The sequence below is a fragment of the Botrytis sinoallii genome, assembly GCF_014898435.1.
Source record: "Botrytis sinoallii strain Bc 23 chromosome Unknown BSIN_007, whole genome shotgun sequence".
Classification (NCBI taxonomy): Eukaryota; Fungi; Ascomycota; class Leotiomycetes; order Helotiales; family Sclerotiniaceae; genus Botrytis; species Botrytis sinoallii.
In genome coordinates, this window is record NW_024066034.1 from 2,278,245 (window position 1) to 2,294,013 (window position 15,769).

Sequence of the window (15,769 nt, forward strand, 5' to 3'; positions counted from 1 at the left end):
CTACCGCTATTACACCGCCTCTACCATTATTACTAACCCTGATTACCGGTTTAATTATTATTATTATCCGGATTATTATTATTTATTAATAATCCTATAGGAATATCAACTAATGGAATTCTAGAGTTTGATTTTAGTGCTAGTAAAGATAACATGGGATTTGTATATCCCAGAGTAGAATAAAGCTAGTCCTTTATATATATCAAGAGGAATAATCGAACTACTTATAACTTTACTAGGTTTTGGTAAAGTTAGGTGATAGCTAAAGCATTATTCTGAAATTCGATAAAAGGTTTGGCTTGTAATCTCGGATTAAGTCCGATAGAAAGATAGGCCCATTTTGTAGATACGAATAATTGTACCTTATTAATCTGATATTCCAAAAGCTAATTCGCAGTTTAATCGTAATACTCTTTGTAGAGAAATGCTTTTATTAAAGTATTATTAAGATTTGTATTTATATTAACCATAAACTCTATAACATACAAGATCTTGCAAAAGTTATATAATATCAACTTATCAATACTCCTAAGTAAAGCTCAATCGAATAAGTTCGAAATCGAATATGATTATGTTCTGAAGAGATGCATTAGTGATCCTTATATTCGAGTATACAGCCATTCGAAAAAGAAAGTATTTGTTGATCTGATATTCTATTCTTATATTAAATGTATATCCTTTATAAAACTATCTGACTTTATTGAAATCTTTTAAAAAAAAAAATATAGTTTTAAGATTCTCCTTTGAATTTGCAAATCCTTAATAATTTCCTGATTTTTTTTTTTTAGTTACTACTACTTTGTTAAAAATATAGAATTAAAAAGAGTAAAAGGATAAGAAAGAATACTGATTATATCTTTATAGAAAGAAATCTTGAACTTCTATTACAAAAGATTAATATCATCAATTATTATATCAATAAATCCTCCTATATCAGTAGATTGATTGAATAGAACAGGTTTTCTTGCCAGCATCGGGTTTCTTGTCAGTTTGTTTAAAGCTAATACTAATACTTCCCCGGGATATCATAGTGCTAACAATAGGAAATAAAAGAAATAAAAATGAGAAGGTATTTCGAATAAGTAAATTAAGTAATTTGTAATATTACTAATTAGTATTGATTCAATAATAAGATCAGGAATACAGGAAATATAGTTCCTACTATTATTAGTAGGCCCCTAAATGTCTATATTGTATTCTGTTTAAAGAACTAGCTAATGAAGGAAAGTAGTAGGCCTTATATAGGCACTACTGAAAGAGCTAGTCTCCTTCGCATTTGCCTAAATACCTTTGATACAGTAGCCATTGTATTGAAGTCATTCTTTTGAAGTGAATTCCCTTGTTCACACAATTTCCTGAATAAAAATTGTACAATGTATTTAGACAATATCTTGATTTACTCTGAGAATGTTATAGATTATTGAAAGTAAGTTTGCGAAGTCATTTAGAAATTCATTAATACTAGATTACAAATTGATATTAACAAATACGAATTCGAAACAAAGAGAATAAAATATTTGGCCTAATCATTACTTCTAGTAATATCGAAATAGATCCTAACAAGGTTAAGATTATCCTCAAATAGAAATCGTTAACTAAACTAAAAGATCTCCAACACTTTTTAGGGTTTACCAACTTCTATCGACATTTCATTTGCAACTTTTCTAAAATCACGAAACCTTTAATCATCTATTGAAAAAAGAGAATATATGAAATTGGACTACTAATCAAAAGAATACCTTTAAAAACCTAAAGCATACCTTTACCTCTACTCCAGTTCTTATAATGTTTGATTACCACTGCTATATAGTTATTGAAATAAATGCTTCAGACTGGGCTGCAGGCGGAGTACTCTCTCAATATAATAATAAGGGCCAACTACATCTAATTATATATTTCTCCTTGAAATATAGTATAATCAAATACAACTACAAGATTTATAATAAGGAATTACTAACTATTATCAAGTCTTTAGAAAATGAAAACCCGAACTATATAGAACCCAGGAGTTATTCGAAATCATTACTGATTATAAGAATCTAAAGTACTTTATATTAACAAAAATGCTGAATCAAAGATAAACTAGATAAACTGAATTCCTATCTGACTTCAACTTTTATATCATATACCGTTCTAGCTATAAGATAGTTCGTCCTGATATATTAAGCCGAAAGACAGAAGACCGCCTTGCTTATATTAATTTTAATAATAATCGGATCAAAAATCGCTTACAGATAATTCTCTTAAAAAAAGTATTTGATAATGTTATATTCAAAAACTTTATTCAATAAGTTAATAATGATATTGATCTTATTGTAGTTTCTATGGGTATAATCATTTCCGATATTGAGAAGCTGATTGATAATCTTATCAATATAGTATACAAATCATTTGAATTGATTATTATTATATATAAAACCTTTCGGAACTCAGCTACTCACTATTGGCTATTATCTATCCGAAAAGACCTTCGAATCGCTTTTCAAGATTATAAATTGATCAATAATAAAATCTTTTATTACAATTACCTTTTCATTCCCCCTTCTACTAAACTCCACACTCAAATCATATATCGAACACACTTTATTGGACCTGTCGGGCATCTTGATTGAATTAAGACTATTAACCTTGTCTTTTGTATATACTGATAGCTCAATATGTCGAGAGAAATCGAAACTTATGTATAAGCCTATCAACTCTATTTCCAAACCAAAGCCTCCCGTCTTGCCACATCTAGATTCTTAGAACCTCTGCCTATACCATTTTGTTTCTAGTCTGATATCTTTATTAATTATATTATACCGCTATCAATCAATGAATACTACAATAAAAAATATCAACATATCGTTACAATTGTTTACTGCCTAACGAAAATGCATTATTTCATTTCAATTGTAGAACTCTCTATAAAGGAGCTTGTTAATTAATTTGTTGAGAAAATCTATTATTTATATAGCTTATCTGATAATATTATATCCGATAAAGGTTTGCAATTTATATCAGAATTTTGGAAATACTTATCCAAATACTTATCAATCACTTTGAAATAGTTCTCCTTGTTTCACCCTAAATTCGATAAACAAATAGAAAGAATAAATACTATAATAAAATAATACCTTCGAGCTTTTATAAACTTTTATCAAGATAATTAATATGATTAACTTTTGCTCACAGAGTTTGCATTCAATAATACAACCTCAAAGATTACTGATATATCCCTATTCTTTATTAATTATAGTTTTTATTTACATCTTAGTATTAAGCCCTTCTTATCTATTCCCCCGAATTTGTTATATTAATGCAAACGCGAATTCCTAAAGGCCAATGAGATCACAAATCGATTTGATATTATTCTAACAAAATTGAAAGCTTTAGCTATTCAATCTATTCAGAAATATGAAGATTATATTAATAAGATTTGTATTAATGCTTTTTTATATAAAGAGAGTGATAGAGTATGGGTTAATACTAAAAATATAAAGACTAATTGATCAATAAAGAAAGGCAATAACAAATGGAACAGTTTCTATAAGATTATTAAAGTTTACAAACAAGTCTGTTTACTTTAGCTTCCTACTAGTTTCAAGATCTTTCTAGTATTTTACAACTCATTACTCCAACCATTCTATTGTTCATTCGGATTAGCTGATCAAAAAACGATCAACAATACTGAATCCTATCGGAATTAAGGATGTATTCTAGAAAAAGATAACAAAATGAATAAAGAAATCGAGCGATAGGAATTCAATAAACTATTTGATTATTATAATAAGAATGGATTTCATTATCAAATCAAATAGAAATATTACTCAGCATCCTAGCAACCTATCGAAAACCTTCATGGCTAGAAAGATATAATTATTACTTTTCATTTAGCAAATCCAAATAAATCAGAACTGTCTGCTTGGATAGGTTTCAAAAAACCTACTACTTCTAATCCCCTGCTAATACTTATATTAAATATATCCCTGAATCAAGGTCGAGGTAGATCTAAAAAGCTCTATTAATTGATTATTATTTCTAAAAAAGTTTATTTTAATCTAATAATAGAAATTAGAGTATTTTAGTGTTATTTTGTATTCTAAAAGGTTAATTGGTATTACAATTGTGGACCGATCGCCTTGAACAGGGGGTACTGTTACAGTGCCAACTATATGATCTGTAGTTGCCTTTGTGCCTCAGGTACAGAATACTAGTACGCCCTACTTCCTATAAGTAGGGCTTCACTCTTTTATAGCTCTTCTACCCTTATGGTACAATATAAGTCTTTACCCGTACCATGACAATAATAGACTATAAAATCATTATGTCCGTTTCGTATTACTATAAGTCTATATAATACCCTGCAAAGAAGCTTAAGGCTTTCCGGCTCTAAGATATCATATGCCGGTTTCTATGCATTATACATTTCGGAGATCAGGCCTCTTTTTTCCTTCCATTATCTGCTCTCTACTTTTAAATTAAGCTATATATATTCTAGTATATAGGAAATAGAAATATAAAGTAATTTAAATCGAAATCAGAGACGATTTGAAAAAAAATAAAGATACCTTATAAATTTAGGTATTTGAAGTATTAATATTATTATAATATTATATAGATATAGGGTGAAAGGTCTATAAAAGCCTATAAAAACGCGGATTATTTGTTAGATTGAAAACGAGGATTGCTTTTTCTAATCCTCGTTTTCAATTCGCGTTTTTGTTTTCCTATACAAATTTGATGAAAAACGTGGATTATTTAGTGTCATTTTAGAGTAATCCATCTCTTCCCTATTTCGAAATATACTAAATTTATTGAAATGCAGATTATTTGACGGAATCCGCGATTTGACGTCCAAACATGAATTCAAAATCCGCTTTCAAAAAGAGCGGAATATTCAGCGGATCCAGCGCGGATTTGTGCATCCAAACTAGCCCTCAGTCGAATCCTCTTTCTTTCCTCTTTATCTTGAGATTGAATCTTTTCTCAGACCGACTAATCATAATACGCAGCTGCCATATTAAGAAACTTGCCAGCAAACATTCCTGTCTCTTTTCTTATTCCCGTTGCTCCCTTTCTCTTTTCCTCGCCCTTTCTTTTTCGACGTCAAACATCAAACGTCGAAGAAATATTAGTCATCAAACCAGCCCACCTGCTCTATTAGGCCTAGCACGATCACAACGTTACCCTCAGCATTGTCCTGTATCTCAGACCATACCTTATCAATATCCAAAAGGAACTGAAACATAAAGTATTGAGTAGGCTATAATTTCGCAAACGAGTCGAGTTGCTTGTGTATATTCATATTCGCAGACAGAGTGAGCCGGTCGCTAGTCCAGGAATTTCGCTTCCTCCAGACCTTGATTATCTATATTAAAGGAAAACACACCTCCCAGTAGTCTTTCAGCCTAATGATCAATTTTTGCCTTACCAAACGCCGAGTTGCCAAATGTGGCAATTCGAAACCCTCTCCTTCTGCAAAAACAAAATTTCTTAGGTTATACAAGAGCAAACCATAACATCTATGGTTCGCATTCTTAAAGAAGGACTTGATCATGTGTACGGTGTCAGTGTCCGGCATATTGCGAACTTGCCCTCTCAATGAATTCGAGTTCAAAGTTCAAAGTTCAAATGCAAACAAATCCTGCGTCGAAACAAGCTGGATAGGAATTTGAATAGTACTCTTGACGTTTATTCATAAAGTTTTCAGCGGGGTATGGCTGGAAATGTAAGAAGCTAGACGATGTGGCCGACGAGCATTTCGATAGAGTTGCTTTGTTTCATTTTTTTATTCTATATACATTGTTCCATTACCCGATCTATATTTCATGAGTTTTGCTTCTCCTGCAAGGATATTCGAAGAGTCATGTCAAGCCAATTTTCAAATAGAATTACATTTCAACATCTTACACTCTGTTTCTCTACCTCTCAATCATCACTTCAACACCCCCTCGATCTGCATCTTCCTCTCTTCAGCTTGTCTCTTCCTAATCCTATCCCTCCATCTAATCACCTCTGCACCAGCCATGCCCCCAATATATCCCGTGATATGCGATTGATAATCCAAGATTTGTTTGCCAGCAGCGCTGCTCGCTCTCCTCCAAGCTAAGACTTCCGACCCAAATAGCATTACTAGTGCTACCCATGAGGGAATCGATGGAGTGAGCCCAAAAAAGCTGATACCCTTATCTCTTTTATACCACAAGTCTGCCGCCATAACACCACATACCGCACCGGACGCACCGAGACCTGATGAAATAAAAGCACTTTTCCATACCCATCCTGCCATTGAAGCAAAGGAACATACAGCACCTATCGAGAAATATAGGGCGAGGAAATTTGCGCGACCAACTTCATCATGAAGATCAACTCCAAAGATGGCAAGAAAGACCATGTTCGGGAGAAAATGAGTGAAGGCTTGATGGGAAAAGACACCTCCAATCATTGATAATGCTCGAGGGTAGGCAGGAATGATCATAAAGTATTTGTTGAGCATTGTCCAACAAGGTGGCACACGCCAGAAGAAAAGTACCATAGTGTTAGCCAGAATTAGTGCAGAGACTGTGGCAACTGCGGGTGGAATTTCTGGAAACATGCGAGAGTCTCGGAGAGGGGGTATGTAGAAATGTGCCAATGTACACGAGACACCCACTGTCAAGAGAACAACTAGAGCGGAAGGCCAAAGACGAGTAAAAGCAGAAAATTCGGGAATAACATCAGGGACAGTTTCTTGTGCCTTTTTCTCAAAGTGTTTGAGCCATGGATGTTCACCTTTTCGACGAAGTTCTACTCGTGATCTTGGTTTGACGTGATCTAATGTGCCAGTGTTATATCGTATCTCATCTGCTTGGCTCAACTCTTCTTCCTTCTTCTTCTTTTCTAAAGCGGCAGCTTTTGCTTGATTGGCTTTCCTGATAGCATCTAATCCACTATCACCATATACACTTTTTTTCTCTTCTGCTGGCGCATTCGAATCATTTGGCTTGTACATATTGAGATTGATTCTTCCCCCTCTCGTCACACCACCTCCAACATTAGGCACATATATCCCAATTCTTTCGGAGTCTGAAACGATTTCTCCCTCAATCTCGGCTAGTTCTTGTTCGGCTCGTAAGGCTGCGTTCTCATCCTCATCAACTGGAACATTCTTTCTTAGCCATGCTAATGCGTTTTTCTGTGCGACTTCCTCCCAGTATGCTAAGGAACTAGGCTCGTCTGGATCTGGTAAGGTTCCCGCCACTCTTCGTCCATGTATAACTCTCAGAAATCGTTCTGCCGAATCTATATCCATTACACGTCCAAAAATCGCCTGGATTTCCTCCTCTGTAATCGGATCCTCTCGATAATCTAGACCCATTTGATCTTCATAGTCTGATGGTAGTTGGTCATATCTTGTATATATTGTCTTTCCAAGCGTAGCCTTTGGAGATAATTTCTTGGGAGGCAATCCCTTGGATAATGTCGATTTCTTTGGAATTTTTGAAGCCCTTCGTTTCGAGGCATAGAACCTCTTCGAGCATTGCAACCCTAGAGCTCCTGACCAGCAACAGTTTTCAACCTCTGGTTTCCCTGCGCCTAGTCCCCTCCTTCGAAAGGGCGCCGACGATATCGAATACGGTCGTATAGCTCCATGAGCAAGCCTCGAGGCTAAACCATCAATTCTGCTACATGTTTGTAGAGTGACCCAAGTTTGTAAGCACGAACTGCGTGCTGCAGGCCAAAGACTATTCATCTTCAACTTCTTACTATAATGTCATACCTTGCTTTGAATCATTGGATGAAGGAACCCCGCTATGGTGTTCTTATTCGCCATCGAATTTCCTAGAGATTGGATTTGGAGATCATAGAAAATCTACGCGCACGGACCAATATGCGATAATTCCGCGCGGGCAGCTGTTGCCTCGACTTCAACCCCTCCATTCCTATCACTTATTACAATCTCTCAGATACAATCATCAATCCACGACATCTCGAAATTTTCTCTGTAAATTTCAAGAATTTGAAGAGCCAACACCTCTCTTGTTTACCGACAAAGGAATATCAGCTTTCACAAATTCCAACTTTAGGCATAGCCGCAAGAGCTATACACAACCCCTCCAACAGCATCCACGAACTTGACAAATAATTCTCAAATCTACCCAAATATCAACATGTCCGCCGACGCCCTCCCAATCTCCCCTGCCGCCTTCGCAGAAGCTCTCAAAGATCTCCCCATGTCTACTCTTCACCTCAAAGCCGCCGAACTACGCAATTCCATCGCACATCTCGATTATTCTAACGAAGAATTGAAACCTTTCGCTGAAGGGAGAGCTCCCGAATGTGTAAACGGGAAGGCGGATGAAGATTGGTATGTTGTTCTCCTTTGATTTCTTTTCCTTACTTTACAAAAGAAGAACGCGAATCTCTTCGAAATAACTACTAATCAGCTCTGATAGTATTGACGCCATTCGCGAAAACGAAATTGTAATAGCCCGCATGGAAACCCGCATCTCACTTCTCCGCACAGAAATCGAAGCTCGAGGTGGAGTATGGGGCGAATATGAAGCTGGCGCCGAACCTAAGCCAGAAGAAGATGTGTCATCTCCCGCTCCTGCGACAAACGGCACAACCTCTGCGAATGAAGAAAGTAGGAGTAACCCTTGGGCCGATGGAACATTTACTACAGGACGAATTGTGGGAGGTGAAGTTGTGTTGGATTCAACACCTGCAGCTACAGCAGCACATCCAACGGCGAATGGAGTTACAACAAATGGAAACACAGCAACTACGAACACAGGAGGAAGATTGGACGATGAAGCTTTACGTCGAGCAATGGAATTACGGATGCGCGAAGATGCTGGTGCAGATGAGGAGGAAGGTATGCATTTGTGAGATGGTAACTCGTTTTTCGTCTTACATAGTACCCGTTGGTAATCTTGGAAGATATCTATTCGAGAAAGGCTTAAAACCACCGGCTATGAGGAATGCTCTAAGAATAATCCTCAGAGACCCTGCCAACTACCTCCGGCTCGTTTTCTGGGCACATTTCCACACCTTTCAACACCGCAAGATCAATTAAGGAGCCTCAACGACCGGAACATCTATTTGTCTAACAATCACCTATAATTCAAACCAACACAATCTTAACAACCCCATACTCACCAATCAACCTTCTCAACAGGGTATGTCTTGCAAACTAAGAGTCAAATCCACCATAAAATAACAAAGCAAAGAAATAAAATCACTGCAGTCCAAAGGAGTCACTTGTAGTATTTAACAAGGCGGGTTCTCCAACCATGGTATTCAACTCCCACCCTACGAGCAACAAGGTGATTCGACCATAGAAACTCAACTTGCTCCGAATCCATCCACGCGAGCAAAACAGCAAACTCGATCTTCATACCCAGGGTTTCCGCACAATACCTCTCAGTCATAACTCATTCCACCGCATCTCATCATGATACCAGCCCATATTCTAAAAAGTTCAATCTTCACATCTCACAAAAGTTCTTGCTCTTTTTTTTATTAATTATTTGCATCGGCGGCGTTGTAGATACCATTTCCTTTCATTTTCTCTCTCTCTCGTGTTTATTGTTATAACTGGTCTACTGGCTTTAAATAGAAGAAGAATTAAAATGTCGTTCAAGAGATTCATCCATCCATCCATTCATCCATTCATCTATCTAACTAGCTAGCTACCTACCTACCATAAATCTCCACAATAAAAGTTTCCTTTGCCTTGGGAATATACAGATACAGATACAGATATGAAGATATACATGCAGATATAAAAATACAAAAATACAAAGAAGTGACGTGACGTGACGAATAATTCGTAATTCGTAGCAGATGATTGATAATAATAAGTATCACGAATTAGGGAAGGCCAATACCAATACCAATGACAATGACAACGATAAGGACAATAAGAATAAAAATAAAAATAACGACAGCAATACAATATTACCTAATTACAAATACAATCAAGACGGAAGAAGAGAGGAAAAAATCGCAATCCTGGTATCAAAGAATCCCCAACCCGTCCAATCCAATCCAGTCCATGGACATGGATATACTATTAACAACGTACGCATCCGTTCTTCTGAAACATATCATATCCCTCCCTCATCTACTCAACCAATCATTTTCCCAGTCTCCGCACTATTAATCAATCCCCCACCTACTCACTCACCCACTCCCTCTCCCCCAACTCCCCACCCACACCAACCAACCTACACCAACCCCCTAAACATCCTCTCTCCCTGCGCTCCCCCCCCTCCCCGCCACAGAAGTCCTACTCTTCCTCTCCCTCAAACTTCTCCTTCCCCCCGCCCAACTCCTCCTTCCCTCGTCCACCACCAACGGCACGCCCGTATATCTCAAAACCGGTACGCTCATGCCATACGCCCGCGTCTTGCCCTCTGCATCATGCTGATCAATCTCGACTCGGACCACCACGTCTAGACTTCCATCTCCGCTCTTGCCGTGGTATTGCGGATCCGCTGCTTTGTATGCGCTTCCTGCGCCCTGTTCTCCCTTGTGGAGGGGGGAGTGTCCATCTTTTGGTGTTTCCGAGGCGGGGAGATCGTAGGGCCCTGAGGATGAATCGACTGGCGTTTCAGCATTTCCATTCTGGGCCGGAATGGAAGATGCCGAGGAAGGTGAATTTTCTGTAAGAACTGCCCAATTTCGACTTGGCATCGTGACAGTATTACTCTTACTAGTCTTCTTCTCATCTCCCGGATCTCTATCAAAGAAACTCAACAGTGTCTCATCAGTCTCTTTATCTAAATGATGAATTTTATTTCTCTTCGCTAAAAGATTTGCGACCGCTTGCGGAGGAGGCTTATTAACAATGGCTGAAGAAATGATATTCGCCATATACTTGTAATCTGTTGAAACTGGGATGTTCAAGTGAGGATTTGAGTAGAAACGTCCAACGGCAGCGAGATGTACGTCGCCACCAAGAATGGTGATACGGACTGAGAATTCGGATGCGAGGGATTGAAGTTGTTTGATAATGTAGTGACGTTCTTTTTTGTGGGTATGTGCTGTGTAATGATCATCGAGATCATCAAGAAGATCTACACTGCCATCGAAATGATTGAAGAAACTTCCACCTAGCAATGAGGGTTAGCAAGTACTATAGATAAATGGATGTATAAAATATCGCTAACCAAATCCAAATCGCTTATTCATAAATTTGAGTGGGCCCATTAAGGGGCTCGAAAAAATATTCTCTAGCCATGTCAAACGCTACAAATATTAGCATCATATCATGTTGAATTGTAATATCAGACTTACTGGGTAGGCGATAGGGATTCCGAGTAAAATAATAAGATGTTGAATAGGGTTCGGAGAATCTTTTGCGGCTGTAAGTTCTTCTCTAAGACGATCGAAAATTTTCTTGTATGTTTCTGGATAGTTGACTTGATGACGTGTACGCTAGATTAAAGGTCAATATATTACTCTGGTTGATAATTCTGACTACTTACTTCCGTTCTAGCATCAATACCAAAGAAAGCAACTCTTGCGCCTAATCTTGCATAGATACTACGGGAGCGCTCTGCTACATATGGCTGCAAATTATTAGCTTTATCTTTAAGACAACGCGAAATTACTTACACCGGGGCTATCACCAATAATATAACTTGGATCAGGAACGTCATTTTCCAATACATATGTATTTTCTATTTGACGTGGATCAATTCCACCTCCATTTGTGGACATAGTCTGAGGTGCATCTGAGAAATATTAGTATAGGACAAAAGAATGGTCGGAGGAACAGCGCACCAGTCGTGAATGTAGATGCCGGAGGTGCAAGATGATGCTGAAAGAGTAAATAGTATTTATGAGCAACACCACCAATACCGCGGAAAACGGGACAACGCATGAATTCATCAACGTATGAACCAAAGCCATCAATGATCTATTGAATTGATTAGTAGCTAAACCTATCATGAGACAAAAGACACCCACGTCATGATCATCCCAAAGATTGACTTGAGGGATCTTTCCATTCATCGCAGCAAAAGGTTCTGTGGAATACCTATATCCTAAAGTTAATTTTCGTAGCCTAAATCTTCCACTCCAACCATTGACTTACCAGCGAATATAATTCTTGACATAATAATCATCACAGTCTCTCCTCAACTGTTCGGGAAAAGGATACTCCCTTCTCTTGATAGGATTACCAATATCAGTCCAAGGTCTCAGAGGACCATTGACTCTAATTCCATCATTATAAATCTGGTCTCCACCACCAAGCCTATCGAATGTTAGTCTGTACCAATCCCAAAATCGAGGATATCCCTACATCACATGGAAAGGAGCTTCCTCGTGTTGTCGTGCGACATCTCTCCAAAGACAAGCACCACTATAAGCTTCCTCATCTGTTCCCACGCTAAATCCATTACAAGAATGAAACATTATTCTCATACTCTCGGTAACCGCTGGTACGAAAAAGGCTTGTCTATCCGTCTTTCCTCCTTCAGCAAATGTGAGACCGGGAATTGTGTATTCGCATCGAAGTTCTTCTTGTAGCATTGGAACTTGGATATGAAATCTCCAAAAAGTATTCGCAACATCTGCATAAAGCTTGACTCCTCTAACTTTGATTTCTTCCAAATCGCTAGAAGTATTGGACACTCCATTTTGTTGAGGGATATTGCCATTTGATGCTTGTGTTGGGTGTACGTTTTCAGAATAATCTACCCCGTTAATAATCCCCGGCGCTTGATCATGACCATTCAATTGTTCACTCCCAGTGGCAATACCCGCCCCATTACCATTTTGTGTGGCCTGTCTCCTCTCTTGAACTCGTAATCTCAACTCCGGTACTGCATCTTCTCTGACCGTATGCGAATCAACCACAACCAACACACTCCCAAACCAAACATCATTTTCCATCCGTCTATAATTAAGCAACGGACCACACTTAACCGTTGCCCCCGCGCCAGTCCTCTGCACTCCATTCGCGGCATCCCTATGTTCCAATTCCTCTTGTTCCCTCCTCGCAGCTTCAAGTTCCTCGGACTGCGCATTCCCAGCTAGTACAATTGGTCGATGCGGACTGGGTGAACCTTTGCCTTGAACTCGCGATTTGTTAAGAAAACTAGCCAAATCCTCTTTTTCATTTCTGCCCTCCACTCCTCGAGCTCCGATGTTTGCATGATTGGAAAATGCGGTGGATTCTTGGTGGCGCCATGGATTCGAGGATGCGTGGGTGTCGATGTGCTCTTTTCCGTGCAGGAGATCGTCCCGATAGTGAGCTGCCATTGTTTATGGGAGCTGGGAATTCGGAAGCTGTGAATTATGTGTATGTATGGTTATGCGTGTTTTTTGTCGGTGATGTGCGCGAGGAAGAAGTAGAAGATTAAATTGTTGATCCTTTTTTAAAGTAAATGATACGGCCCGTCCGCGTTTCTACCAGTTGACCCAAATGCGTAATATAATGCTTTGTGCAACCTCGAGATTACTCGCTGAGTAGGTTCCCTCTGATCGCAATTAGACAGGTGCCTAGGTATAGAAATGTCAATTCACTCCCTCACAGGACATAGAATCCAAAACAAGATAGAAGTTTCTGCTTCCTGAAAAGCGAATGTCACCGTGGCAATGACAACAAAAGCGAAAAAGACCAACAACAACAACAACAACAACAACAATTATCATTCATTTCTATCAAAAACAAGTCAAATTCTCACTTTCCCCAATTTCTCTTGGCTTATATAACGCCAAGAATGTAATCAAATACAAAGAAATTATATGTATGGTAGACCTATCGCATCTGGTGGGGCTTGAAGTTCTCCATCAGAATCACGGACCAGCAGGGAAAGGGCGATCATTTATGTATGAAGTAATGTGTGAACTTTGGAGTGTGTAAGAATCCTTGTCGGAGTACGAATTGGATCAAGGTAGGAGGAGATGCATTTTTCCTCTTGACCAATTGGAGATGGTTTATTGTTTAGAGTTTGTCGATATATACTCCTCTTCTTTCCCTTGCAGCGGCTATGTCGAATCGAATGAGGGACTATTATACTACACTCGGGATCTAATATAGTCACCTACCTAGATACTCATTACATATATCTGCCAGAGTCTTTACATATCCATATACTATCATATACCTACACCGTACCCAGGTCCATACTAGGACTTTCCTTAAACCTATAAACCCACCTCCCACCATGCCACCTCATTCATCACAACTCTCAATTTCGCAGTCCGATCCAACCTCATCATCAAGACTCCGTACTCTGTAGATAAACCATAACCCATACGATCTTACCAGCTGATATCTTCACACCAGCCACCACACCAGCCATCTTCAAAGATCCACCTAATAACAAGCCGAAAAATAGCGCATACGCTATTCTCACATGTAGTTCACTAGTTTCGAGTCAACGATCGATTAGCTGACGCAGACCGCAGTCGATGAGGTAGTCTCCTTGGCACGGATGAAAGTAGCCTTATGAAGAGAATTGCTAGGTACATGAACTACATAATATCGTATTCGGATTTATACATAGGTAGGTGGGTATGTATGTATGTACCGGTACTGTTTGGAAGGAATAATTATAAATCGTAATGGGTTTGATACTTGATGGTTTATTTAGTTTATCATTCTAATGCTTATGGATATCGTTTCTGGGCATGGTGAGCTTGTTATTGCTTGTTCAAACCTCTTCACCGTCCGTCTCTTCGATATTCGCACATACCACACGGCAATCATAACCATGGATCCCAAAAATCAACCCATGTATTAGCAAACCCGCAAATCTTTGTTCGATGCAGTAGTTCGAGTAGAAGTCGAGCAACATTCCATTGAAACGTCTCAAACACCATTCTTACTGTAAACACTGTGCGCCTCGGTCGATACGAATCGAGTCGAGTCGAGTCGAGTCAAAACTAACACACCCTGACCCTGACCCTCACCCTCATCCTCACAAACCACAAACTCTCGAAACGTCCACCGGTCTCGGTTGCACATTCTCATTCGCCTCATCCATATAACTATTCCCCCAATCCTTCACCTCCCCCTCCAACCCCTCAATACTCTCACATCCCAGTATCTTCACTCTACCCCCCTCCCCCTCTCCCTTTCCACCCCTCATCCAGGGTTCCAATACCCTCAAAATCCACGTCCGACACGTAATTTCCCCCTCATTCAGCGTCCCATCCAGACTTCTAAAAACCCCATTCACATACTCCTCTTCCCCATCCGGAATCACCGCAATCTGAACAAGACACACAAGAAGCGCTTCTTTCAAAATCCCTCGTGTGCTTCCGTGATCGACAGTCCAGCCTGCACCGCGGTTTCGGACGTGGTATTTGATACCGCCTCTTTGCGCGCTGTGGTGCAGGTAGAGTGCCCAGTGGAAGTCGTCGGCTTGGTTGGGATATCCGCGGTTGAAGAGGACGATGTAGAGGGCGTTGGGCTGGAGAGTTGATAGGGACATGGTGGGATTGATGTGGTTAGAATTGGGGTTGTGAGTTTGAGTGACTGTAGGCTTCTTTCATAGGTAGGTAGGTAGGTAGGTAGGTAGGTAGGTAGGTAGGTAGGTAGGTAGGTAGGTAGGTAGGTAGGTAGGTAGATAGATAGATAGATATGTATGATTATTTCTCTCGATGACCAATTTACTGATTTGGTGATACTACTTTGGTGATGATAGATACTTCTATGAGTAGAGAGCCCTCCATAACATATCAACCATCAAAAAGAATTCCGAGATAAAAACGCATTTCCAAATATAAGAAGATACCTTTTATGGAGGACATACTAAATATTTACACCAAAGTATCAACCACA

At 38.9% G+C, this 15,769-nt stretch overlaps 4 protein-coding genes across 4 annotated transcripts; 1 reads left to right on the plus strand and 3 right to left on the minus strand.

Annotated features, from left to right (window-relative positions):
- Positions 1 to 5,917: 5,917 nt before the first annotated feature.
- On the minus strand, positions 5,918 to 7,714 carry EAF02_005008 (uncharacterized protein; the record flags this gene model as incomplete). Its single annotated transcript, XM_038901056.1, has 1 exon — positions 5,918 to 7,714. One exon carries the CDS (start codon positions 7,712 to 7,714, stop codon positions 5,918 to 5,920), a length of 1,797 nt encoding a protein of 598 aa, XP_038759568.1.
- Positions 7,715 to 7,875: 161 nt separating this feature from the next.
- Positions 7,876 to 10,129, plus strand: EAF02_005009 (uncharacterized protein). Its single transcript, XM_038901057.1, has 2 exons — positions 7,876 to 8,329; positions 8,418 to 10,129. The coding sequence occupies exons 1-2, from the start codon at positions 8,133 to 8,135 to the stop codon at positions 8,851 to 8,853; spliced, it is 633 nt and encodes a 210-aa protein (XP_038759569.1). The 5' UTR covers positions 7,876 to 8,132; the 3' UTR covers positions 8,854 to 10,129.
- A 77-nt stretch (positions 10,130 to 10,206) lies between these two features.
- EAF02_005010 (uncharacterized protein) lies at positions 10,207 to 13,648 on the minus strand (the record flags this gene model as incomplete). Its single annotated transcript, XM_038901058.1, has 9 exons — positions 12,278 to 13,648; positions 12,068 to 12,229; positions 11,941 to 12,010; positions 11,755 to 11,890; positions 11,587 to 11,705; positions 11,457 to 11,540; positions 11,266 to 11,406; positions 11,139 to 11,217; positions 10,207 to 11,081 (listed from the first exon to the last, which is right to left on the minus strand). The coding sequence occupies exons 1-9, from the start codon at positions 13,237 to 13,239 to the stop codon at positions 10,207 to 10,209; spliced, it is 2,628 nt and encodes an 875-aa protein (XP_038759570.1). The 5' UTR covers positions 13,240 to 13,648.
- Positions 13,649 to 14,903: 1,255 nt separating this feature from the next.
- On the minus strand, positions 14,904 to 15,419 carry EAF02_005011 (uncharacterized protein; the record flags this gene model as incomplete). The annotated part of the gene is made up of 1 exon (XM_038901059.1): positions 14,904 to 15,419. One exon carries the CDS (start codon positions 15,417 to 15,419, stop codon positions 14,904 to 14,906), a length of 516 nt encoding a protein of 171 aa, XP_038759571.1.
- Positions 15,420 to 15,769: the final 350 nt, after the last annotated feature.

Excerpts from the sequence above, each read along its gene's own strand:
- EAF02_005009 (XM_038901057.1), top strand. The coding sequence starts at position 8,133 with ATGTCCGCCGACGCCCTCCCAATCTCCCCTGCCGCCTTCGCAGAAGCT. Across the intron at positions 8,330-8,417 it reads GGGAAGGCGGATGAAGATTG|TATTGACGCCATTCGCGAAA; the intron begins GTATGTTGTTCT and ends CAGCTCTGATAG.